The 21,493-nt window shown below is 38.3% G+C and overlaps 1 protein-coding gene across 2 annotated transcripts; it reads right to left on the bottom strand.

Moving 5' to 3' along the window:
• Positions 1-812: 812 nt before the first annotated feature.
• On the bottom strand, positions 813-19,672 carry Meioc (meiosis specific with coiled-coil domain). 2 transcript variants are annotated; one of them, NM_001447231.1, is given in 8 exon segments: positions 813-2,544; positions 2,957-3,137; positions 5,444-5,578; positions 6,264-8,136; positions 9,848-9,952; positions 14,078-14,235; positions 18,798-18,932; positions 19,400-19,672. In NM_001447231.1, coding segments are annotated over 8 exon segments (2,883 nt in total). In that variant the 5' UTR covers positions 19,466-19,672; the 3' UTR covers positions 813-2,314.
• Positions 19,673-21,493: the final 1,821 nt, after the last annotated feature.

Here is a 21,493-nt window from a genome sequence, read left to right as displayed (position 1 = left end):
AAAAGAAATCTGATGCCCTCTTCTGGTGTATCTGAAGACAGCTACAGTGTACTTATATATAGTAAATGAATAAATCTAAAAGAAAGAAAAAAGAAAAAGACAATAATAAAGCAAGACTTCAAAGATCTTGTTTGTGACAGGATAGCCCCAGCTGGTCTTTGTTATTTAGCTGAGGCTGGCCTTCAACTTCTAATCCTCCCAAGTTCCCATGCTAAATCTCTGTCTCACCTTATACTACAGGCTAGCCTCAAAAACCTCATCCCCAAGTGAATATAGCTTTGACTTTCTGATCCTCCTGCCCTCACCCACTCTCATGCTGGGACTACAGACACTCTCACCACACGTTTTTATACAGTGCTCAGGAGCAGCCCAGTGTCTCCTCCATAGTCTAAGTATTAGCCCAATTGAGCTACATCCCCAGGCCAGGGTTTGGTTTTCCTTAACCTACTGGTATTTCACTTGTGACCACTGTCCTGTAAAAGTCTCCCCAGAGTTTTTATTCAGCAAGGGAAAGTCTCATTCTTTTCTTTTTTTTTTTTTTTCTTTTTGTTTTTTTCGGAGCTGGGGACTGAACCCAGGGCCTTGTACTTGCTAGGCAAGCGCTCTACCACTGAGCCAAATCCCCAACCCCGGAAAGTCTCATTCTTAAAGGATGGCATCTAAGTTTATCTGAATCACAATCGTCTGTCGATATTCTTATGTGTTGATGAAATTTAAATCAGGAAGGCTCTTAGCTAAATGGATTTCATATGGTTTTCAGATATAAATACAATGTTAGAAATTAACACAAATGTAAAAAATGAAACTAAACATTTCCAACAAAGTAATTTATTTTTTCCTGAGAGACTAAATTCAGTACAATATTTGTTTTCATAACATTCAACATGTTTTATGTCAAACTTAACCACTTTCTATGCAGTGACTGTGGTGGGGTGTCTATTTTATTTGACTGCCCTCAGTGTAATTCATTTGGTAGTTCTAAAGCATATCAGTGATCAAAATGTTTCTCCCTACAGTTACTCCTGCATTCTCAATCAGTTTCTTCCGCACATCATCTAAAGAAAATTTATGTGGTGTGATTACACTCTTTTTTTTTTAATACCAGGATTTCTAAAGCTAAGAAAAAACACTAACATCAAAAACATCAGTGTTTCTAGTCAAGGATATTTCAATTAAATTTCATCAGTACATTATATTGTAGTTTAACTCATGCTAGAAACTTTAAAACCCAAGATCTTCTGAGTCACATAATACCAACATTTCATATTAATGAATAAATTATTCAGGTTCTAATACAAAGATATTAAGTGATGAAAACAGAAAAAGCCAAGCTTTCAAGTGCTCTTTTAAAAAATACAGAAGCAAACAAATGAACATAACTACACAAAATATACACTAACTGAGAAACTAAACTAGTTAAAGATTAACCTAAAAATACATTTTAGAACTTCGTGATACCCTCATTAAAGACAGCAAACTAAGGGTATTAAAACAAGAGTCATTATTTTAGTTACTAGGCATCGAGTCTATAAGATCCAGATAAAGGAATGTTTTATTTTGATTCAATTTAAATACTTTAAAATTGGAAATATTTAATAATTGATAGTATAATTAAAATTTAAAGAATATACACTAATGATTTGAACAGGTTTTATATTCAGTAACTTGCATGGTTTTCACACTGGCACTTTCATCACTAATTTAGGAGAATCAGATGCACTTCCCTCCATATACTTAGGCACTAAGATTTCAAATTTATAAATATGGTAGTATTTTAAATATTAAATTTTTACATGAATATTGGGTTTATTATCCCTGTTTTCCTTTGTTTCCTAGGTATTATCCAGTTTTGTAAGGAAAATACTTTTAAATCACAATCAAAACTTGTCTTGCTTACTAAACTGTAGCCATAATTGGGTTACAGTCACTTAGACTCATTATTTGGAATTATACTTACTAAGGCAGAACTAAATGAAACCTATCTCCTAGAAGAATTTCACATTTGCATTTACCTGCACTGAAGAATGGACTTAAGCAATTTTTAGCTGTAAGGGGATATTTAACAAAATAAACTTGCTATCTTTGACTACTCAGAACTCCTAGAATAATCAACTTTACCTTTGAGTTCACTTTAAACTGTATCTGATTCATTCCAAGCAGATTTTTAAATAGAAGTTAGACTTCATTGAAGTATTAACTTTAAATCTGAAAGAAAATTAATGGACTGAAAGTTTGACAAGTTCATTAAAAATTTTAGCACATCTTGATACATTTACTTATCAGCTTTTAAACTCTTCCTCCTGCTGGCATTTCCTTAGTGTTTACTTGTTTCACCTCTCTGGTTCATTGGATTGCTACTATTTATGCTTTCATGGACTTTATCTTCACAGTTTACTAGATCTTGAAAAGCCTTTTCCATGTCAGCCTGGCCCGCTGTACTTGCTGTTTTTGGCAAGGTCATCTGCAGTGCACACCATAGGGTGGTGCGTGCTTTGCGAGTAGCTACACACATCTCCTTAATTGCTGTAGCAAGAGCAAAAACATCTGTAAAATAAATAGGGTTATTATTATTCACTTAAATCCTCCTTACATCTTAGGATGTTCGCTGCTGTTGCTACCAAATGATCAAACATTATTTTTACAAAAATGATGATAGCAAAGGTAATGAAATACTCTGTATTTTTAAATAGTCAAAAGCATTGTTACTTTTTCTTTGACCTGTATAGCAATAACAATGATTTGGTAAAAAGGAATATTATCTTAAAACAAGTATTATAATTAAATGCATAAAATTAACAAAAGAGAACAATATACTTTGGGAATAAGTAATGTGATCATCATTTCTAATTTGTTCAGATAAGTGTTAATTTTAGAAATGTAGTCTTTTAATCCAGAATCTGATTTTATTAATATTAAAATTATTATCCTACTGTATCAAAAGCGTTAATGTTTGTACCTCTGTCATCTTGGCACCTAGGTACTCCTTGTCTTTGCCGATTTGAAGCATTAACAATTTCATCCTTTCTACGTGACTGTACAATGTGAATTGACTCCAAGTGTCTATCAAGAGCAGTAGAGATATTAGCATGAAGGGGAGAACTTCGAAGACGTTCCATTTTGCCTAGTAAAGTCACAACCTGAGGGAAACATTTAAATTTTGATAAGTCATACAAGTCTTTAATGAAGCATAGTAAAGAGCAACAATAATCATTCAATAGATAAATGGATGCTTACTATGTCCTAAGACTATGGAAGTGGAAAGAAAAATGGAAAGTCTTTATACTTGTTTGTATATGTTAATTCTAAAAGTTATAGTTGATTACTGAGAATAATGAAAAAAATCTAATATTCAAACACATATTATTGACAGTGCTAAGATCTGACATTGGGTTTTTTTGGCAAGCAATAGCCCATAAGTAGAGTGCTGTTAGTAAGAATCACCTAAAGGAGAATTTGAGTTAAAGTCAGCTAGGCATGTTGATACACACCTTTAATCCCAGAACTTGGGAGAAAGAGGCAGGTGGATCTCTATGAATTTGAGGCCTGGTCCACATAGCAATTTCCAGACCAGCCAGAGCTTCACTGTGAGACCCTGTCTCAAAAAGAGGGGGGAAAAGGGGGAGGTGGGGCTAGAGAGATGGCTCAGTAGTTAAGACTGATGCTCTCCTAGAGGTCCTAAGTTCAATTCCCAACAACCACAGGGTAGCCCACAACCATCTGTAATGGGATCCAATGCCCTCTTCTGGTGTGTTTGAGGAGAGCAACAGGGTACTCATACATGTGAAATAAATCTTAAAAAAAAAAAAAAAGAAAGACATGAACTATTTTTGATTAATCCTAACCTCAAGTCCTCTTTTGGATCTCCAATATTTTCTTTTTGGAAATCAGAAATAGACCATTCAAACTAACAGATTTTTTTCTAAGAGATGTTGTGTGTGTGTGTGTGTGTGTGTATGTGTGTGTGTGTGTGTGTGTGTGTGTGTGTGTGCGTGCGTGCCTGCCTGAAGAGACCAGAAGAGGATAGTCATAGGCAGTTCTGCAGCCTACTGTGGGTACTGAGAACCACGTTCTTTGGAAGAGCAGTGAGCACTCAACCTCTGAGTCACCTCTCCAGCCACACCTGTTAGTTTTAAGGCATCCATAATGCAGACAATAAAGATTTAAATTTATATTGAAATGATATAAAGTATTATAATTGCCAAAACTGCTAATGAAAATCAGCAGTGATTTTAGTGCTGGGATTACAGGTGTACACCACACATACCTGGCTTTATGTGGTGCTGGGGCTTTGTGTGTGCTAGACAAGCATTCTATCAACTGAGCTACATTATTTCCAGACCCGGGAAATTTCCCAATATTCTTGTTATTGAGTTTTTAAAAGGGTACCAGGGCTGGGGAGATGGATTACTGGATAAATTGCTTGCCACACAAGCGTAAATACCAGAGTTCAGATTCCCAGCACTCACGTAATCTTGGTAGCCTGCTTGTAATCCCAGTGTTCCAGAGGCAGGGACGGGATCCCTTGGGCAAACTGGCTAGCTATACTAGCCAAACTGGCAAGTTGTGGGTTCAAGTAAGAGATTCTGCCTCAATATATATGGTGGAGAGTGAGTAAGGAAAACAGCACTAACCTCTGGCCTCTACAGGCATGTGCACACACATAGATCATGTACACCCTCATGTGTGCCCACAGATGTAAAACACACACACACACACATATATGCATATACACCACACTCTCATGCACAGGAAAAGCTAAAACATCACTGGGAATATTAAATTAGTATGGGAAGTTATGTTTAATATGCCTAACATGTTTCAAGATTTAACCAATATACATTAAAGAACTTTTTAATTAATTGGCATGTGACTATCAAGTAAGTAAAATAATAAAATAATCACTGGGAACTAATTATTAACATGTCTGTTCCAAGTATTTTCCTCCCTTTGTACACCAGTCAGAACCTGAGTTCAGATCTTCAGCACCCATGTTCAAAAAAAAAGTCACAGTTATGTCCACCCATAGTCCCAGTGCTGAGGAAGAGGAGATAAGAGGTACGGTAACTAAGTCAGCTAGTAAGCTAGCCTAGATAAATCTCAAAAAACTAAGGCAAAAAGCAATTGAGGAAAACCGCACTGTCCACCTGGCCTCTGTATGCACATAGACACAAGAGAGCTTTTTTTCAGCTATAGGTAAGTGATTTTACTGGTTTTTGTTTGTTTTGAGCCGAGGCTATCCTCAAACTCACTAATATAGCCAAGGCTGGCCTTAATCTTGATCCCCCTGCTTCCACCTCCCAAATGCTGGGATTTCATACATATGCTACCACACCTGGCTGTAAATGTGATATTAAAATCTTTCACCACTCTAACTTGCTGAATTCTTTAAAATTTTTATCAAGTAATTTTTAAAAGTCCATTATTAGATGTTTTAACAGCTTACTCTAGCTTGTTCTCGAAGTTCATCCACAATTAACCGATCAACTCTAGATGGGTTGGAAGTCAGTCTTGGAATTGGAGTATTATTAGTACTGGATACTTTTTTTCCTGGATAATTCTTGGCAAGGGCTAATTCAGTCTGTAAAATATAATTTTTAGAGACTAGATTTTAAAAACGTGATTCACCTGTGGATATTTTTCACAGCTCTAAGAAATAGAAAAATTTCCCCTTTAAATACAAGTTATTGGTGTCAAAAGGCAACCAATATAAACCACATTTAGATGCTAACTTAGAAAAGTGAAAAACTGAAAAAAGAAAAAAATAACAATATAAACCACAGTACCATAAATTTTCTCATATTTATTATTATATTTACTTTAAAACTCTCCAACAATTTAATACTAAAAAAACAAAAACAAAAACAAACCAAACCTCTGTGACCCAATAAGGAAGAGAATCTACCTCCATAGGAACTTTTAAAAGAGAAAAAAACAACTACTTCAAAACTCTAATCTTTCAATCTTTAAGTAACCTAGTTAAGTCCTTATAGCATTGATTTAAATACTTTACAGTATTTACAGAAAAATCTAGAAATACTCTTAGGCAATGAAGGCTCACACCTTTAATCCCAGCACTCGGGAGGCAGAGGCAGGTGGATCTCTGAGTTGGAGGCCAGCCTGGTCTACAGAGTGAGATTCATGTCAGCCAGAGCTGTTCAGAGAAACCTTGTATCAAAAACCCAAATAAGTACTCTTAAACCAAAGTAAACAGAGACAAGCACATGGAACATACTGTTACTTCTACATGGATAATTCTGGGTTACCTTTTTTCTCTCCTTTTCCAGTGCTCTCCATTGTTCATAGCACTCTTCTAGACGAATATGAAGCTCACTAGCTGGTCCACTACGGGTTTTAATTGGTCTTTGAAATCCAAAAGTTGGCACAAAACCAGAAAAGGAATTATCACCATACATCATATCATTAAAATAAGGATATAAATGGCTTAAGTCATCATAAGAAAACAAATCATAGGAATCCAACAGTGGAACAACTGAATGCCCAAATGGGTGGGTAGATCTTAGGGGAAACCCATTTGAACCAAGTTGTTGAAAACCCTGATTATGTCGTAAATCTCCCATCATATAATTATTAGAAAAGCATGAGGCTTGTGTTCGATTCACACGGCTATTAATATTGTTGTCTCCACTTCCTTGTCTGTGGCTATTAAAATGACCCTGTGACTCTAACAGATCTTGATATGTATTTTGAGGCAAGCCATCAAAATGCTTTGGAATGTCCTCAGGATCATAATGTCCACTCTGGGGCTTGGCTTGAAAATTATGTTTGTTTACATTTTCTATTACCCCGTACTGTGAAGCTGAACAGCCATCGCAAAATCCATTCGGCTGCTTTATTTTCTTCTCTGTAACTGATTCAAAGAGATTGTCTTCTCCAGTTTTTGTTAGTCCTTCCATGTGATTCACAGATTGAATTCTTTCTGCACCATTGTAACTAAAATCAAAACTAGAAAATGCTGAAGGGTTTTCTTGGCAATACTTCTGAAATAAATTGCTATTTGAGGTTAAATTTGTAGATGAGAGCTGGGGAAAATCTGAAGAATGGTTAGAACCTTTTGAAGCTGCGCTTAAATGACTATTCAATTTCATCAAGTTACCTTGATTTCGATAAGGAATAGGAAGGTTGTTTTTTGTTTGAACATTCATCCAAGTTGGTCTGTTTAAACTGATACCTCCTGAAGATGTTGCTGAATTTGAGAATAAATTCACTGATTTAAAATATTCAGAGTTTAGGGTATCAGGCTTAGCAAATTGTTGCTTTTCAGTGACATTAGCAAAATCATTATTAGCTGGACAAGCTGTGTGAGGCTTTAGTCCATATTCTGATTTTAAGCCAAAATCAGCAGTAAATGCTGCTTCCTTTGCAAACTGTTTTTCTGTCAGATGTGGTGTTGTTTTTGGAAATGCAAAATTCTGCTGGTCAGGTATTGTCTCCTCCATTTTTTTCTGATTTGCTGGTTTAACTTGAAATAACTTCGTATAGGCATCTGCTTCCACAGTCGGTGTTTCGGGTGTACCATTGGCTAATTTTTTACCATCTTGGACACTAAAATTTGAACATTTGTTAAGCTTTGTCTTATTAGGATGAGCATATTCTGGGTATCTACAATAATCTGCATTTTCATTAAATCTATTAAATTGGGAAAGAAATATCTCTGCCCGTTTATGCTGTAATGGTGTTTCAAGACCTTTAGCACATATTTTCTCTCTTCCGTAGGCGTAAGTATCAATCCCTGATTCTTTCATGATATCAGACAGACCAGTCTGTGGTGTAAAACAGTTTTTGATAAATGGATATTCTTGGAAAGTTGCCTTAACTGTATCATTTGTCTGAATATTGTAACAGTTAGAATGATCACTTCTTGAAAGGTACAACCATTGTTCTTCAAGGTCTAAACCAGTATATCCATGATAAAGTTCATCTATTTTTTGCTGTGGTGTGAGAGTACTATTATGCAAGTATTGCTTTTCCACTGCTGATACAGATTCACCACTATAAAAAGCTTGCTGAGAGATAGATGTATCTATTGGCCTTTTGTTTTCTGTTAAGAGGTCATGGTGATCTACAAATCTGCTTGTGTTCATTGGCCAAACTGACTTTAAATTGGAGGAGCAGGTCCTAGAACAAGTAAACATATTTAATTACAATTTAAGTCTTAGAGACTTTATTTCCTCTGGAAACATTAGAAAATAATAAAAACAAATTCTCTTGCCCCACTTCACCATTCTCGAATCTTTCCCAACCCTTATTTATGAACTACCACTGTTTCCAAACAAGGCAATCATGAAATGTGCTATCTGCTGTAAGAGTTGTGTGCCAAATACAGGTGACCACACATGTATGACGGTGCTTTAAGATTACCAGCAGAATTGGAAAATTCCCTTTACCTTAGTGGCATAGCACAAAGCATGCCACATACTTATGTTTGATTACTGTACTGCCAGTCCTTTATAGGACACAGCTATGTGTAATATATAATATTCAGTTATGATAATGACTGTTACTAATTTATACATTTATTGCAGTATATTTAAAGTTTTTATATTTATTTTTATTATTATTAATTATGTCTATGTATATGTGTCTGCATTTGGGTATGTGCATGTATGTCCAGTTTCCTCAGAGGCCACAGGCATTATATATCCTGGAGCTGGAGCTAGAAAAGGTTGAGAGCCTTCTCACATGGGTACTGAAAAATGAGCTTGGGATCTTTGAAGAGGAGCAAATACTCTTAACAACTGAGCCATCTTTCTAGCCCCTGTATGTTTTTATTGTCTATTTTTAAATAAATTGTAAGTTGGTCATTATACCAGCAGCAGCCTTGTATAATCTGAGATTGCATTGTCATTTCTTTCTTTGTCTTTTGCTTGTATATTTGTAGACAGGGTCTTGTTATAAGTCAAAGTTAACCTCAAATTTTCAAACACTCTAGGTAGTCAAGGATGGCCTCCAACTCTGGATTGTACTACCTCAGTCCAAATTGAGATTATTGGCCTGTACACCCACTTGAAGCACTTTATGGTTACTGTGTCTTTGACATCAAGGAGGTGCACTGAATGATTGGCCTCTACCCTTTAGCTTTGGGGAACTACTGTGTTCTCATGACACTGAAACCATGTAATGATGCATTTGTTGGAACCTGCCCCTATCATTAAGCAACGCATGACTATATGCATTATCTCCACCATACTTTTCTAGAAGTATGTAGATACTGAGGTGGGTAACTTTAGGGTCTTTTGTGAATTGTTTATACTAAGCAAATAGTTTTTCCTTTGAATAGGATATTATATAATTCAAAATATTTTGACCAAAATTTCTAATGAACGAAAAAATGTGTTTTGCTTAAAATATTTTTGAAACTAAAGTATTTTAATTGGTTACACATGTATGGCACATTTTCTTATTAATAGGGCACTTGGGTAATATGGCTTCCACACCCAAATAAAACAATTAAAATATTTTAAAGCCTCTACCACATGAATAAAATCCATATGTATTTCTGCAATGAGTTTTATCCTTCAAGGTCTAAGTTTAAAGCCTCTTAGAACTTATGTTCCTTAAGCCAAACCTCAGGCTCATGGACTTAAGGGAAATACATATGAATTATGCAAGAATTTTTTTCAAATCAAAGTTCTTAAGCAAGTATTAGACTGAACATTCAATTGTATGTCAAGTACTTCAGCAAAATCAAGGCTCCTAGAAACAAATATTTGAAAATACCTACTGTCCTAGAACCCGTTGTTGAATACAAATAAATATTAAACTACAAGGTAACCTAGTATATGTCAATTAAAAGAGCTATTACACACCATAAAGCTTATATACTAACCCTTCAGCAAAATATGGCTGCGACTTATCCTGTTCTTCCAAAATGTTAGACACAAGTCCATATAAGTCTGTTTCACTGCCATAGTCATTTCTTTCGGTCTGAATCCTAAAAATGAATATCATACATAAACTATCTTATTTATTAAAATATATCAATTTCTCCATCCATATTCCATTCTTGTTCATTTTTATTCCTTTTTCTTTTGTGGTGCTAAAGATCAAATCCAGGACCTCATGCATGCTAGGTAAGTGCTCTAACATTAAGTTACATTCCCATTCCCTTTATCATCTTTCTTGTAAGATAGACTGACTCTATACATCCTTTCAAACAAAGAAAAGACAAGAACATTTTTTAGTTTAGTATATTATCTATTATAAAGACTTCTCATTTCAAGTCCTATGCCTAGTTTACAAAATATACTTACCTCTTATTTCTCTATAACATACGCTATTGATTTAATGTGACCAAGATAAAAATTTCTGACCAACAATGTCACAGAAATGCTTGGTAACACACCTGAAAGCATGTCCAGTACAATTATATATCATTCTAAATCTGTTCAACTTTTTTCATTTGTTATTTGAAAACCAAACAAAGCTAGAGGCATAGTAGCACACTCCTTCAGTGCTAGCACTCAGGAAGCAGAGGCAGGCAGATATCTATGACTTTGAGGTTAGCATGGTCCACACAGTGAGTTCTAAGCCAGCCAAGGCTACAAAGTGAGACTGTCACAAAAACAAACAAAAAATAAACAAAAACAAAAATGGGGAAGGATGAAAGAAAGCAAACCAAAACAACCATGAAACTGCTGCTGCTTTTAGGCCCTTGTATTAAATAGTGGATAAAAAGATGAAATGTGATATGGACATTATAGACAACATGGCCATTTTACAGTTGTTCATTAAATATAGTAGTTTGTGGACTATCTCTATATCTTTGCCAAGCAGTGATTAAGCTAGAGTTTCACATCTCTGAAATGCTAAACAGCAATTAACAGTATCTGATACAGCAGTTCTAACCCTTTGAGTTATGACCCCTTTGGAGTGTTGGTTGACCCTTTCACAGGGTTTCACCTAAGACTATCGGAAAACACAGATATTTACATTAAGGCTCATAACAGTAGCAAAATTACAGTTATGAAGTAGCAACAAAAATATTATTATGGTTGGGGTCACCACAACATGAGGGACTGCATTAAAGGGTCACAGCATTAGGAAGGTTGAGAACCGTGGTCTAATACATGAAGAGACACAAACCCTTGGAAAGTTGCTATCTTTTACTTTTTTCTATTTTATTTTTTTTTTGGTTCTTTTTTTTTTTTTTTCAGAGCTGGGGACCGAACCCAGGGCCTTGCGCTTCCTAGGTAAGCGCTCTACCACTGAGCTAAATCCCCAGCCCACTTTTTTCTATTTTTAAAAGTAATTCTTTCCTAAATGTAATGTTTTGGTGTTTTAAAGCATAGCTTCTAAGCAAGGCATGGTGATACACACCTATAATTCCAGCACTCAGAAGGTTGAGGCAGGAAAATTGCTGTAAATTTGAGCCTAGCCAGGGCTACACAATGCAATCCTGTCTTCAAAAGAGAAAACAAAACAAAACAAAACAAAACAAAAAAAGAAAACAAGGCTAGGTGGTTTAATCCCAGCACTCAGCAGACAGAGGCAGTCGGATCTCTGTGAATTTGAGGCCAGTCTAGCTTACAGAATGAGCTCTAGGACAACCATGGCTGTCACAAAGAAAAACCTTGCCTTGAAAAACAAAACTAACCAAACAACAACAACAAATTAGCCAGGCTTGGTGGTACATTCCCTTAATCCCAGCACTTGAAAGGCAGAGGGGCAGAGATAGATGCATCTCAGAGTTCAAGGCCAGCCTGGTCTACATAGTAAATTTCATGATGGTCAGAATTATGTAGAGACCCAGTCTCAAAAAGCAAAAATCAGTCAAACAAACATTAAAACTGAGTTGAGGGGTTGGGGATTTAGCTCAGTGGTAGAGCGCTTGCCTAGCAAGCACAAGGCCCTGGGTTTGGTCCCCAGCTTCGAAAAAAAGAAAAGAAACAAACAAACAAAAAAACAAAAAACTGAGTTGTTTGAAGCCAGCTTAGGTAACCTGTCTGAAACAACATTCAAGATCATTTTTTCTTATTTTTTTTCCAACACTTCAGATTGTTGCAATAGTTTGGAAATAATTGAGAAAGGTCTATATTAGTAATCATTTAGTTATCTGTTGAATGTATAATTGTAAGAAGTATTAAAATTGTATTTTACTGGGCTGGAGAGATAGCTCAGCGGTTAAGAGCACCCGACTGCTCTTCCAGAGGTCATGAGTTCAATTCCCAGCAACCACACGGTGGCTCACAACCATCTGTAAAGAGATTTGATGCCCTCTTCTGGTGTATCTGAAGACAGCTACAGTGTACTTATATATAATAAATGAATAAATCTTTAAAAATAAATAAATAAATAAATAAAATTGTATTTTACAAGGGTATATGACTTACCAAACTATACATTGAACAAACTGAATACCATCAAGTCTAATATTTTTCCACTATACAGTGTTAGCTCATTAAAGATTCAATATGAAATTTTCTTTCTATATAAGATCTAGAAGTTTTTCAATCTAATATTTGTCAAACCATTAATAATTATCATTGTAGGAGAAGAGACAGTGGTCAAAGTAAAGTTTTACTTTTCTTTAATACACATTTCTGTAAAGTTTGAGGTTTTTGTGCTTTCTTGTTTTGAGACAGGGACTTACTATATATAGCTTTAGCTGTCCTGGAACTCATGATGTAGACCAGAATGACCTTTAATTCACATAGATTTGCATATCTCTGCCTCTCAAAGCTGGCATTGAAGGAGTGTGCCCAGACTGAATTTTTTCAATTGCATCTGTCAACTTCAGTCATTTTTGGAAAATTGTGTATTATATAATCTAATATTATCCATAATTTTTAATTTTCAGTTTTTTATTAGTAGGACTCAACAAATGTTTCCTTATTAAACATACATCAAGCCTCCACTAATAGCTCCCTTGTATGTGACTAAAACAATTGTAAACATCACCCAAGTAAGCTGCTGTTCCCAACAGCTTTCTGTGATGTTTTGTTTATACACAGCCCCATTCTCTTTTTAAATCCTCCCTTGCAGATTGTCATTATCTGCTTTACTATAAGATTATAAACACAAGAATAATATTTACTGTATTAATTCTATTTTCCCCAGGTAAGAGAATACTTGACATGCAGTAAGCTCTTACTGTTTGCAGGAGAGAAAATATTTTAAAATATTTCATGTTGCATAAAATCTTGTTTTCTGTACATTATAAAAAAATTAGTGAACACTTAAAATTGGATAAATATGTCTAAACATTTTAATTTTATTTGTGTATGAATGCTATATCTGTATATATGACTGCATGCCAGAAGAGGAACTCAGATCTCATCATAGATATTGCTGGAAACTGAACTCAGGACTTCTGGAAAAGCAGACAGCGCTCTTAACCGCTGAGCTATCTCTTCAGTCCTCTAGATCCAAACATTTTAAACTTAATTATGTTTAGAATTGGCAAGATACTTCAGCAGGTTCTAAGCACTTACCACCAAGCCTAATGACCTGAGTTCTATCCCTGAGACATAACATATAAGAAGAGAACCAGCTTCCTCAAGTTGTCCTTAACACAGGCACACACACAGACACAGACATACACATACTTTTTTAAAAAATTTAAAATGTTATCTTTAGAAAGAACAACTTAAGACTCCAGAGATTTGGGACCCAAGAACTGCGCTCTTGTAGAGGATGCAGGTTCAGTTACCAGCACCCAAGTGGTGACTCACAACCAACCATTAATTCCAGTTTCAGGGGATTCCAAACCCATCTGACTTCCATAGACAACAGACAGGCATGTGGTACACAGACATACATGCAACCAAAACACCTCTGCACATAAAATATTCCAAAAACATTTTAAAAGGAAGTTGAGACCTATGTACTACTGCAGATCCAGCACTCAAGAGGTAACAAATATGAAGCCAACCTGTCTAAAACATTAAGTAAAAATTATATACAAATAATTGCCTAATTTATGCTTTCTTAGAACTTTGATTAACATAAAATTATAATCCAGCAGTATTAAAATAGAAAGATAGAAATCTAATATACTTTGATCCCTGTGAAATCAAACTTAAAAAACTCATCGAACCTGAGAAATGTATTGATTTACCTGTTCTTTACACTGATCTGAGAACTAGAAGGTTGTTTAATATCATCTCCGTAAGTAGACCATGGTGCATAGAAGAGTGAGGAGTCTATAGAGCTTGCATACTCTGCTGATGAGGAGAGTGGAGTGCAGGTCTGCCTTAGGTCTACATTGTCTTCATTCTAAAATTTAAAAAAAATTTCTACATTAGCGAAATCAAACTTTCATTTATTAGAGAGTATTAGCAAAATAGTAAGAAAACAGATAATGCAAGTGTTAGGAGTTGGAGTAGCTACTCAAGAACTCTGTCAAAAGCCAGAATACAAACATCTGTGGGACATTACATCTGCTGTAATTCCTCAGCTCTGTTCCAGCACGGAAGCTGAAGCAACTATGACAAATATAAACAAATGAAGATCTTTTGGTTGCAGTAAATTTTCATGTACAAAAAGTTATTGATCAGATCTAGAGTTTTTGTTAGAGATATATCAAGCCCGTATTAATAGCTCCTTTATATTAGGAAAAAAGGGGGGGTTGGGGATTTAGCTCAGTGGTAGAGCGCTTGCCTAGGAAGCGCAAGGCCCTGGGTTCGGTCCCCAGCTCCGAAAAAAAAGAGCCAAAAAAAAAAAAAATCCCCATTAGGAAAAAAGGGATCAGCCAATGAAACTGCTCAGTGAGTAAAGGTTCTCGCCACCAAGTCTAATGACTTGAGTTTACATGCCCAGGACCCAAATGGTAGAAGCACCAACTCCTTCAAGTTGTCCTTGGATCTCCACACGTGCCACAGACCCAAGTGCCCTGTCTCCCACCCCCCAAAATAATAAATGTAATCTTTTTTAATTCATAAAGTTAGGAGCAAGGAGATGGCTCAGAGGGTTAAAGTGCTTGCCCTTAAATGCCTGATGTCCTGAGTTCTAGCCCTGGAACCCACAATGGATGAGAAAAACTCCAAAAATTGTCCTCTGACCTCTCTGTGTGCACTTATACTCATGCATACACATCATAACACAGTAAAAATTTTAATGTAAAGGTTATTTTAAGTTAAAAATAATAGAAGTAGAAATCATTCCCTTAGGTCTCTCTTTGCAAAAACTTACTGATAGCTGTAATTGCTATAGTTTTAATACTTGAAACAGAAGGCTTTGTATGGATACTGGTGGCATTATTTTAAGTAAAATATACACAAAATTTACTTTTTCGTAGACAGGATTGTAGAAGTTTGGTCTGTTTCTTCCTCTCTGCCCCATGCTCCCAGAAATGAGACTCATACTCAAAATATATTTACATATACCTTGGCCATATAGCTAGGCTCTTTTATAACTAGACTATAACTTCCTATAACCCATTTATTCTGGTCTACATATTCTGCCATATGGCTGGTTACTGCTCTTAAGTACCATGTGGATGTTTTGTCACGTCTTTCTGGGTCAATCTCACACCTGGCTCTGTCCCAGAATTCTATCTGCCTCACGGATGGTCCCACTTCCTATTTCCTTCCTAAGCTATAGGCCATCAAATTTATTATTGACAGGTGCCACATCCATACAGACATAAGATATTCCTTCAACACAGCACCTCATGTAGTACAGGCTGGCCTTAAACTTACAGAAATGGCCTAAAATTTCTGAACTCCTGTTGGTCTCTCGTTCAAATGTTACTATTTTAGGAGTGCGCCACCATGCCCAGCTTTAGAAAATTTATTCAATGAAAAGCATACAGTGTAAAACTTTTTAATTTTCCTAGAAATTCCACAAATATTATTTTATTTAGTCAACTTAGAAAATGAGTATTATCTCTTTGTTGTTGTTCAGACAGGGTCTTGCTCTGTATTTCAGGCTGATTTAGAACTCATTTGATAGCCCAAGCTGGCCTTGATTTCACAGCAATCCTCCTGCCTCAGATTCCCAAACACTAGGATTACCGACAGAGCCCCACTTGGCTTTTCTATTTTAAAAACAAAGAAACTGGAGTCTGAAAATATAGTTCAGTGGCAGAACACTTGACTATCTATCATCATTAAAAAATAAAACAAAACAAAAATACAAGGCAATAAGTTACTCAGCAAATACATGACAATATTAAGCTAAAACTCAAAATCTTACTCCTAATCAGGGCCTTTTTCACAAATTTTAAACTTTTGTGTTTCTAAGAGATATTGAAAACTATAAAGATAAATATTGTCATCTCTTTTGAGAAATTAAAGCTATTACTATAATTAGAAGGAAATACAAGGAACCAGGTGTGACAGCACTCATCTGCAATCCCAGTACTTACAAGATAGAGGCAGGAGAATTAGTTAAAGGTTTGCTTCAGGTATAAGGCAAGTTTAAGACCAGCTTGGTCAGTATAAGATCCTGTCTCAAAATCTAAAGATGACCTTGAATTTCTGATCGTTCTCCCCTTACCTTCCTAGCACTACGATAATAGGTTGGTATCACCATACTGAGTTTATGCAATGCTAGGATCATACTCAGAGCTTTGTGCATGTTAGACAAGCATTCTACCAACTAAGCCCCCCCCCGCCAACTATGTATTTTTTGATAAAACAATCAACTAAAATAATATGATGAGAAATATATGGATACTTTTCTGTTAAAATATTTATATAAAAGTTTGGTAATATATAAATATTTGGATAAATGTTAATTATGATGCTTATGTACTTTATATACCAAAAATAAATGGAATTAGTTCCAAGTAAATTTTAGGAGAAATACTACAGGCAATAGCAGAGATGTCTGGTCTAGAGAGTGAAAAGATCTGGATTTCAGGAATTGGGGATGTACCTCACTTGTCAGAGTGCTTGTTTAGCATATACAAAACTTGAATTCAAACCAAGCATCCCTTAGCCTGGTGGTGGCCACAACTGTTATCTCAACTCTACAGAAGTGAAAGCAAGAAAATCAAAAGTTCATCATCATGTTCAGCTAAATAGTGAGTTAAAGGCCAGCTTGGGTTATATGAAACTGTTAGGAAGGAAGGAAGGAAGGAAGGAAGGAAGGAAGGAAGGAAGGAAGGAAGGAAGGAAGAAAGGAAAGAAGGAAGGACAGATAGATTTGGGTTCTGTATAAGGGATAAATCAAACTTCAATTTCTCAATCTGTACAGTAGATATAAGTTATTCCTATGTACTGTTATGACTAGAAATATATCAATGTTGATGACCTGCTTAAAATTTTTCAAATAGAATTTGCAGGGGGCAAGAGAGATGGCTCAACAAGGTAAGAGTACTTGCTGCTCTTGGGAGAGGATCCAGGTTCAACTCCCAGCACCCAAATGATGGCTTTCAACAATCTAACTCCAGTTTCAGGGGTATTGCCTCGTCTGTCCTCCACAGGCAAACATGGTGCACAGAAAAACATGCAGGCAAAACAGTCATACACACTTTTTAAAACTTTATTCTATGCCTGATTTAAAAAAAAAAAGTGTCTTGCCAGACCTGGTGGTTCATACCTTTAATCCCAGCACTTAGGAGGCAGAGGCAGATCTCTGAGTTGGAGGTCACCCTGGTCTACAGAGTCAATTCCAGAACAGATAGGGCTACGCCAGAGAAATGAAACCGTGACCTGAGTAGCCAGAAAAAACAAACAAGCCAAAACCCCAAACCAAACAAAGTTTTAGTGAGGTAGACAGTAGCATGTAATTAAAGACACTGTAAAGAAAATAAAAATATAAAAAAATTTTACCTTTAAATTATCAAGTGTTGTAAATAAAAAAAAAAAAAAACAACTAAAAAGGGGTTGGGGATTTAGCTCAGCTTGCTAGGCAAGCGCAAGGCCCTGGCTGGGTTCAGTCCCCAGCTCCGAAAAAAAAGAAAACAAAAACAAAACAAACAAAAAAAACCTAAAAAAAAGTATTATAATACATGCTTAAAACAATATAATCTAGTCTTGCTAAACAATTTTCTTGTTAAATGAAGTTTTACTGACATGTTATATACTGTGGACAGGATGAGAATGAGCCAATGAAAAATCTTTTCTTGGAGGGCTGGAGAGGTTGCACAGTGGTTAAGAGCACTGGCTGTTCTTCGGAAGGATCAAAGTTCAATGGCGGCTCGCAACGCCCTCTTAGGGTCTCCAGAGGTGGTGCACAGACATACATGCTGGCAAAACCACCACGAATATAAAAGAGTTTTTTTCCGTTTTTTCGAAACAGGGTTTCTCTATGTAGCCCTGACTGTCCTGGAATTCCCTCTGTAGACCAGGCTGGCCTGGAACTCAGAGATCTGCCTACCTTTGCCTCCCAAGTGCTGGGATTGCAGGCATGCACCACTGTGGGGCTTAAATTTTTTTTTTTAATTAGAAATTTTTCTCATGTTCAAATGCAAGTGTGTATTATGCAAACTCTAAAATGCTTTCTACTGGACCAGACAGATAGCGGCAGGGTGCTTGCTGCTGATCCCGAGGACCCTAGTTTAATCCTGAGGACCCGCGTTCAACATGGTGGACGTTGAGAACTGAAAAGCCCTCTGATCTCCACCTGTTTGCCATGGCACGTTTCTGTGCCCCCTCCCCCATAAAAGTATAATTTAAAAGACTTGGTGTCTATATAGAGCTAGATAATAATAATAGTAATAATAATAATCCTATGTTTTCTCCAGTTTCTAATTCTGACTGGAATTTTTTCAACAAGTATGTGACTGGAGCTGGTCCTGGGTTTGCGTTAGGGCATCGGGGGTGGGGAGGCTACAAAGGAAGATGGGGGGGATGGGAGGGGCGAGCAAAGTGTAGAATTTGTTAATGGACCTGCGACTTGTAGCAATCATAGAAGGACGTGGAGCCGGTCAGCATCATGCTGTTGAACACATCAGATAATCTACTGCTGGTGTCGACGCTGAGGTTCCAGCAACGATTCGCACTTCCACGGAACGCCACCTTCGGCTGCTCAGAACAAGGAAACACGAGGTCATCCCGGAGCACTGTGAGGGCAGGGCTGCAGCCGGGGCCGTCTAACTGCACATCCTTAGGGGACACTAATTTGGGGTCCCTCCTTCGGTCCTTCCCGACTCCATTTCCTCCTCAAGCCCTCCTCCCCACTGCGCACCAGCTCTGAGACGCGGCCCTCGACGGCCCTGACAGACGCCTCGGCGCCAGAGCGCCTCGACAGGCTGACAGAGGTGGTGGCTCAGCTATGGAGGCTTCGGTGAGGTCAACCCTCGCCCAGAGGAACCCCCTTCCCCACTCGCGACTCGGCCCGTCGATACGTCGGGGCTTCCCACCCGGGACCGGCAATCTCCCCTGTCCCCGACACCACCACCCCCGGCCTCCTTAAAGAAGCGTGCAGACGGACGCGCCTGCTCCTCAGCGTCTCTCCCGGGTCGCCATCCTCGAAGCCCCCCGCCAGTTACCTCAGGTCCCTCCCTCAGGCCTTGGGGGTGACGGGGCCGGCAGGTGTCTCCGCCGCTCACCTCCATGGGGGCCCCCCAGCTCCTCCTGGACTAGCTACAGCTCCTGGGGTACGGGGATGAGGGAGGACGTCGAGGCCCAGCTCCCTCAGCCCGCACCCCACCGCTGTCGCAGCCGCCGTCGGCGCTGCCTGGAGCCGGTCTGTGGGTGGGGGGCCAAGCCGAGAGGATGCGACAGAGAAGAGGCCGTTACATTGCGACCCGTGGCTCGCGACTAGGCACCGGACGCCGGCGCCCCGCCCCACCTACGCCCAGGAGGCCCGTCACCCCTCTTCTCGCACCCCTCATTGGCCCGCTGCCCAGCCAATGGGCAACGGCCTCCAGGGTCTGTTACCCCCCCTCCCCCCCCCAGAGACAAGGCTAAGAGGGAGCAGTTAGCCGACTTCGCTCTAGGCTTGCTCAGGCCACTTCGGAGACTTTCCCGCCCAAAGTAAGCTCGCTCGGGATTGGCCAGAATGGACGAGCACCTGCCTGCTGATTGGCTGATAGGAGGCGCGAGCCTACTGGTTAGGTAGCAGTGCTTGGAAGATTAGAGAATTTGCACAGCAACTGGCGACGACCTGAAGGCCCTCTGCCCCGCACCCTAGGCCAACATCTGCGTTTTGTGTCTTGTTCTCCGCCCCTAGTTCCCAGAATTCCACAGAGCCTCCAGCCCAATAGACTGTTGTAGCTTTTTTCAGAGGGCGAAGAAACGAAACTCTTGTAAGAGCCAAGTGGCAAAAACTGCCCTCTGTCCTCGGCTCAGGTCTCCTTTAGGGTGAAGGTATTTTGACTATTAAATGTGAATATGGCTTTTTAAACAAACTTCACCCTGAATTTTCTTTTTTTAAATGTTCGTTGTTTTAAAGCTACTCCAGGGACCTTACAAGATGTCGACATAGGCAATCTGGTTAGGGGTATGATGGTCTTTAAATAAAATGCAAAGTCCATCCCCAGGCAATCCTCAAAATGTGTGTACGCGCGAACATGGCGGCGCACGGGGAGGGGGCCGGGGACCGAAATATTAAAGGAGTAAGCACAGGCATTTTAGGGTGTTTGCACTTAAGGTCAAAATTTGAGATGCACCGGATTAAGCAGATGTTCATTTAACTTGGCACTAATGGAAGTAGACTAGGGAGCTGAGTTTACTGGCCCATGTAAACCTGACACTTTTATCAGATCACAACTATCTATCACTCAAGATGGGGAATGGCAGAGGAAATACACCGTATCAAACTCTGGCCTCCAACACACACAAATGGGCACAGACACAAACACAACTAGAAAAAGAGATTCAGGATCGGGGTGATAGTAAACTACTTGCCTTCAAGTGTGAGAACCTGAGTCTCATCCCCAGAACCCACGACAAAAATCCAGGCATGATAAATGTGTAATCCCAGTACTGGGGGTGTACAGGTGGATCACTGGGCCTCACCGGCCAGCCAGCCTACCTCCTCTGCAAGTTCCAGTAAAGTAAGACCCTATCTCAAGACAAGATGGGGGACAGCGAGATGCTCAATAGGTAAAAACATGTGTCTCCAAGACTGATGGTTGAGTTTGAGCCATCATGGAAGGTGAGAATCAACTCCACCAAGTTATCCTTTAGCCTCCACATGTGTTCTGTCATGCATGTACTTCCATAAACATATACACCCATATGATAGACACGTCATAGGCAGGTAGGTAGGTAGGTAGGTAGGTAGATAGATAGATAAAGACATATATGTCCATACAATAGATAGATGCATGTTTTTTGGTTTTGTTGTTTAGAGAGAGTCTCTACATAGCCCTTGCTTTCCTGGAACTCACTTCGTAGACCATGTTGATCTCAAACTCACAGAAATCCATCTGCCTCTGACTCCCAAGTGCTGGGATTAAAGACATGCATCATCATGCCTGGCTCTGATATAATTTTTTAATTTAAAAATGATGGCTGGGTGGGGCAGTTCACTGAATTCAAGACTAGCCTAGTCTATGGAGCATGTTCTAGGACAGTTCGGGCTACACAGAGAAACCCCATCTCAAAAGCAAACAAACAAACCAACAACAACAAAAAAA

Source organism: Rattus norvegicus, chromosome 10 (assembly GCF_021556685.1).
Source record: "Rattus norvegicus strain SHRSP/BbbUtx chromosome 10, alternate assembly SHRSP_T2T, whole genome shotgun sequence".
NCBI lineage: Eukaryota > Metazoa > Chordata > Mammalia > Rodentia > Muridae > Rattus > Rattus norvegicus.
The sequence above is the reverse complement of the archived record's forward strand: the minus strand, read 5'-3'. Positions and strand labels throughout refer to the sequence as shown.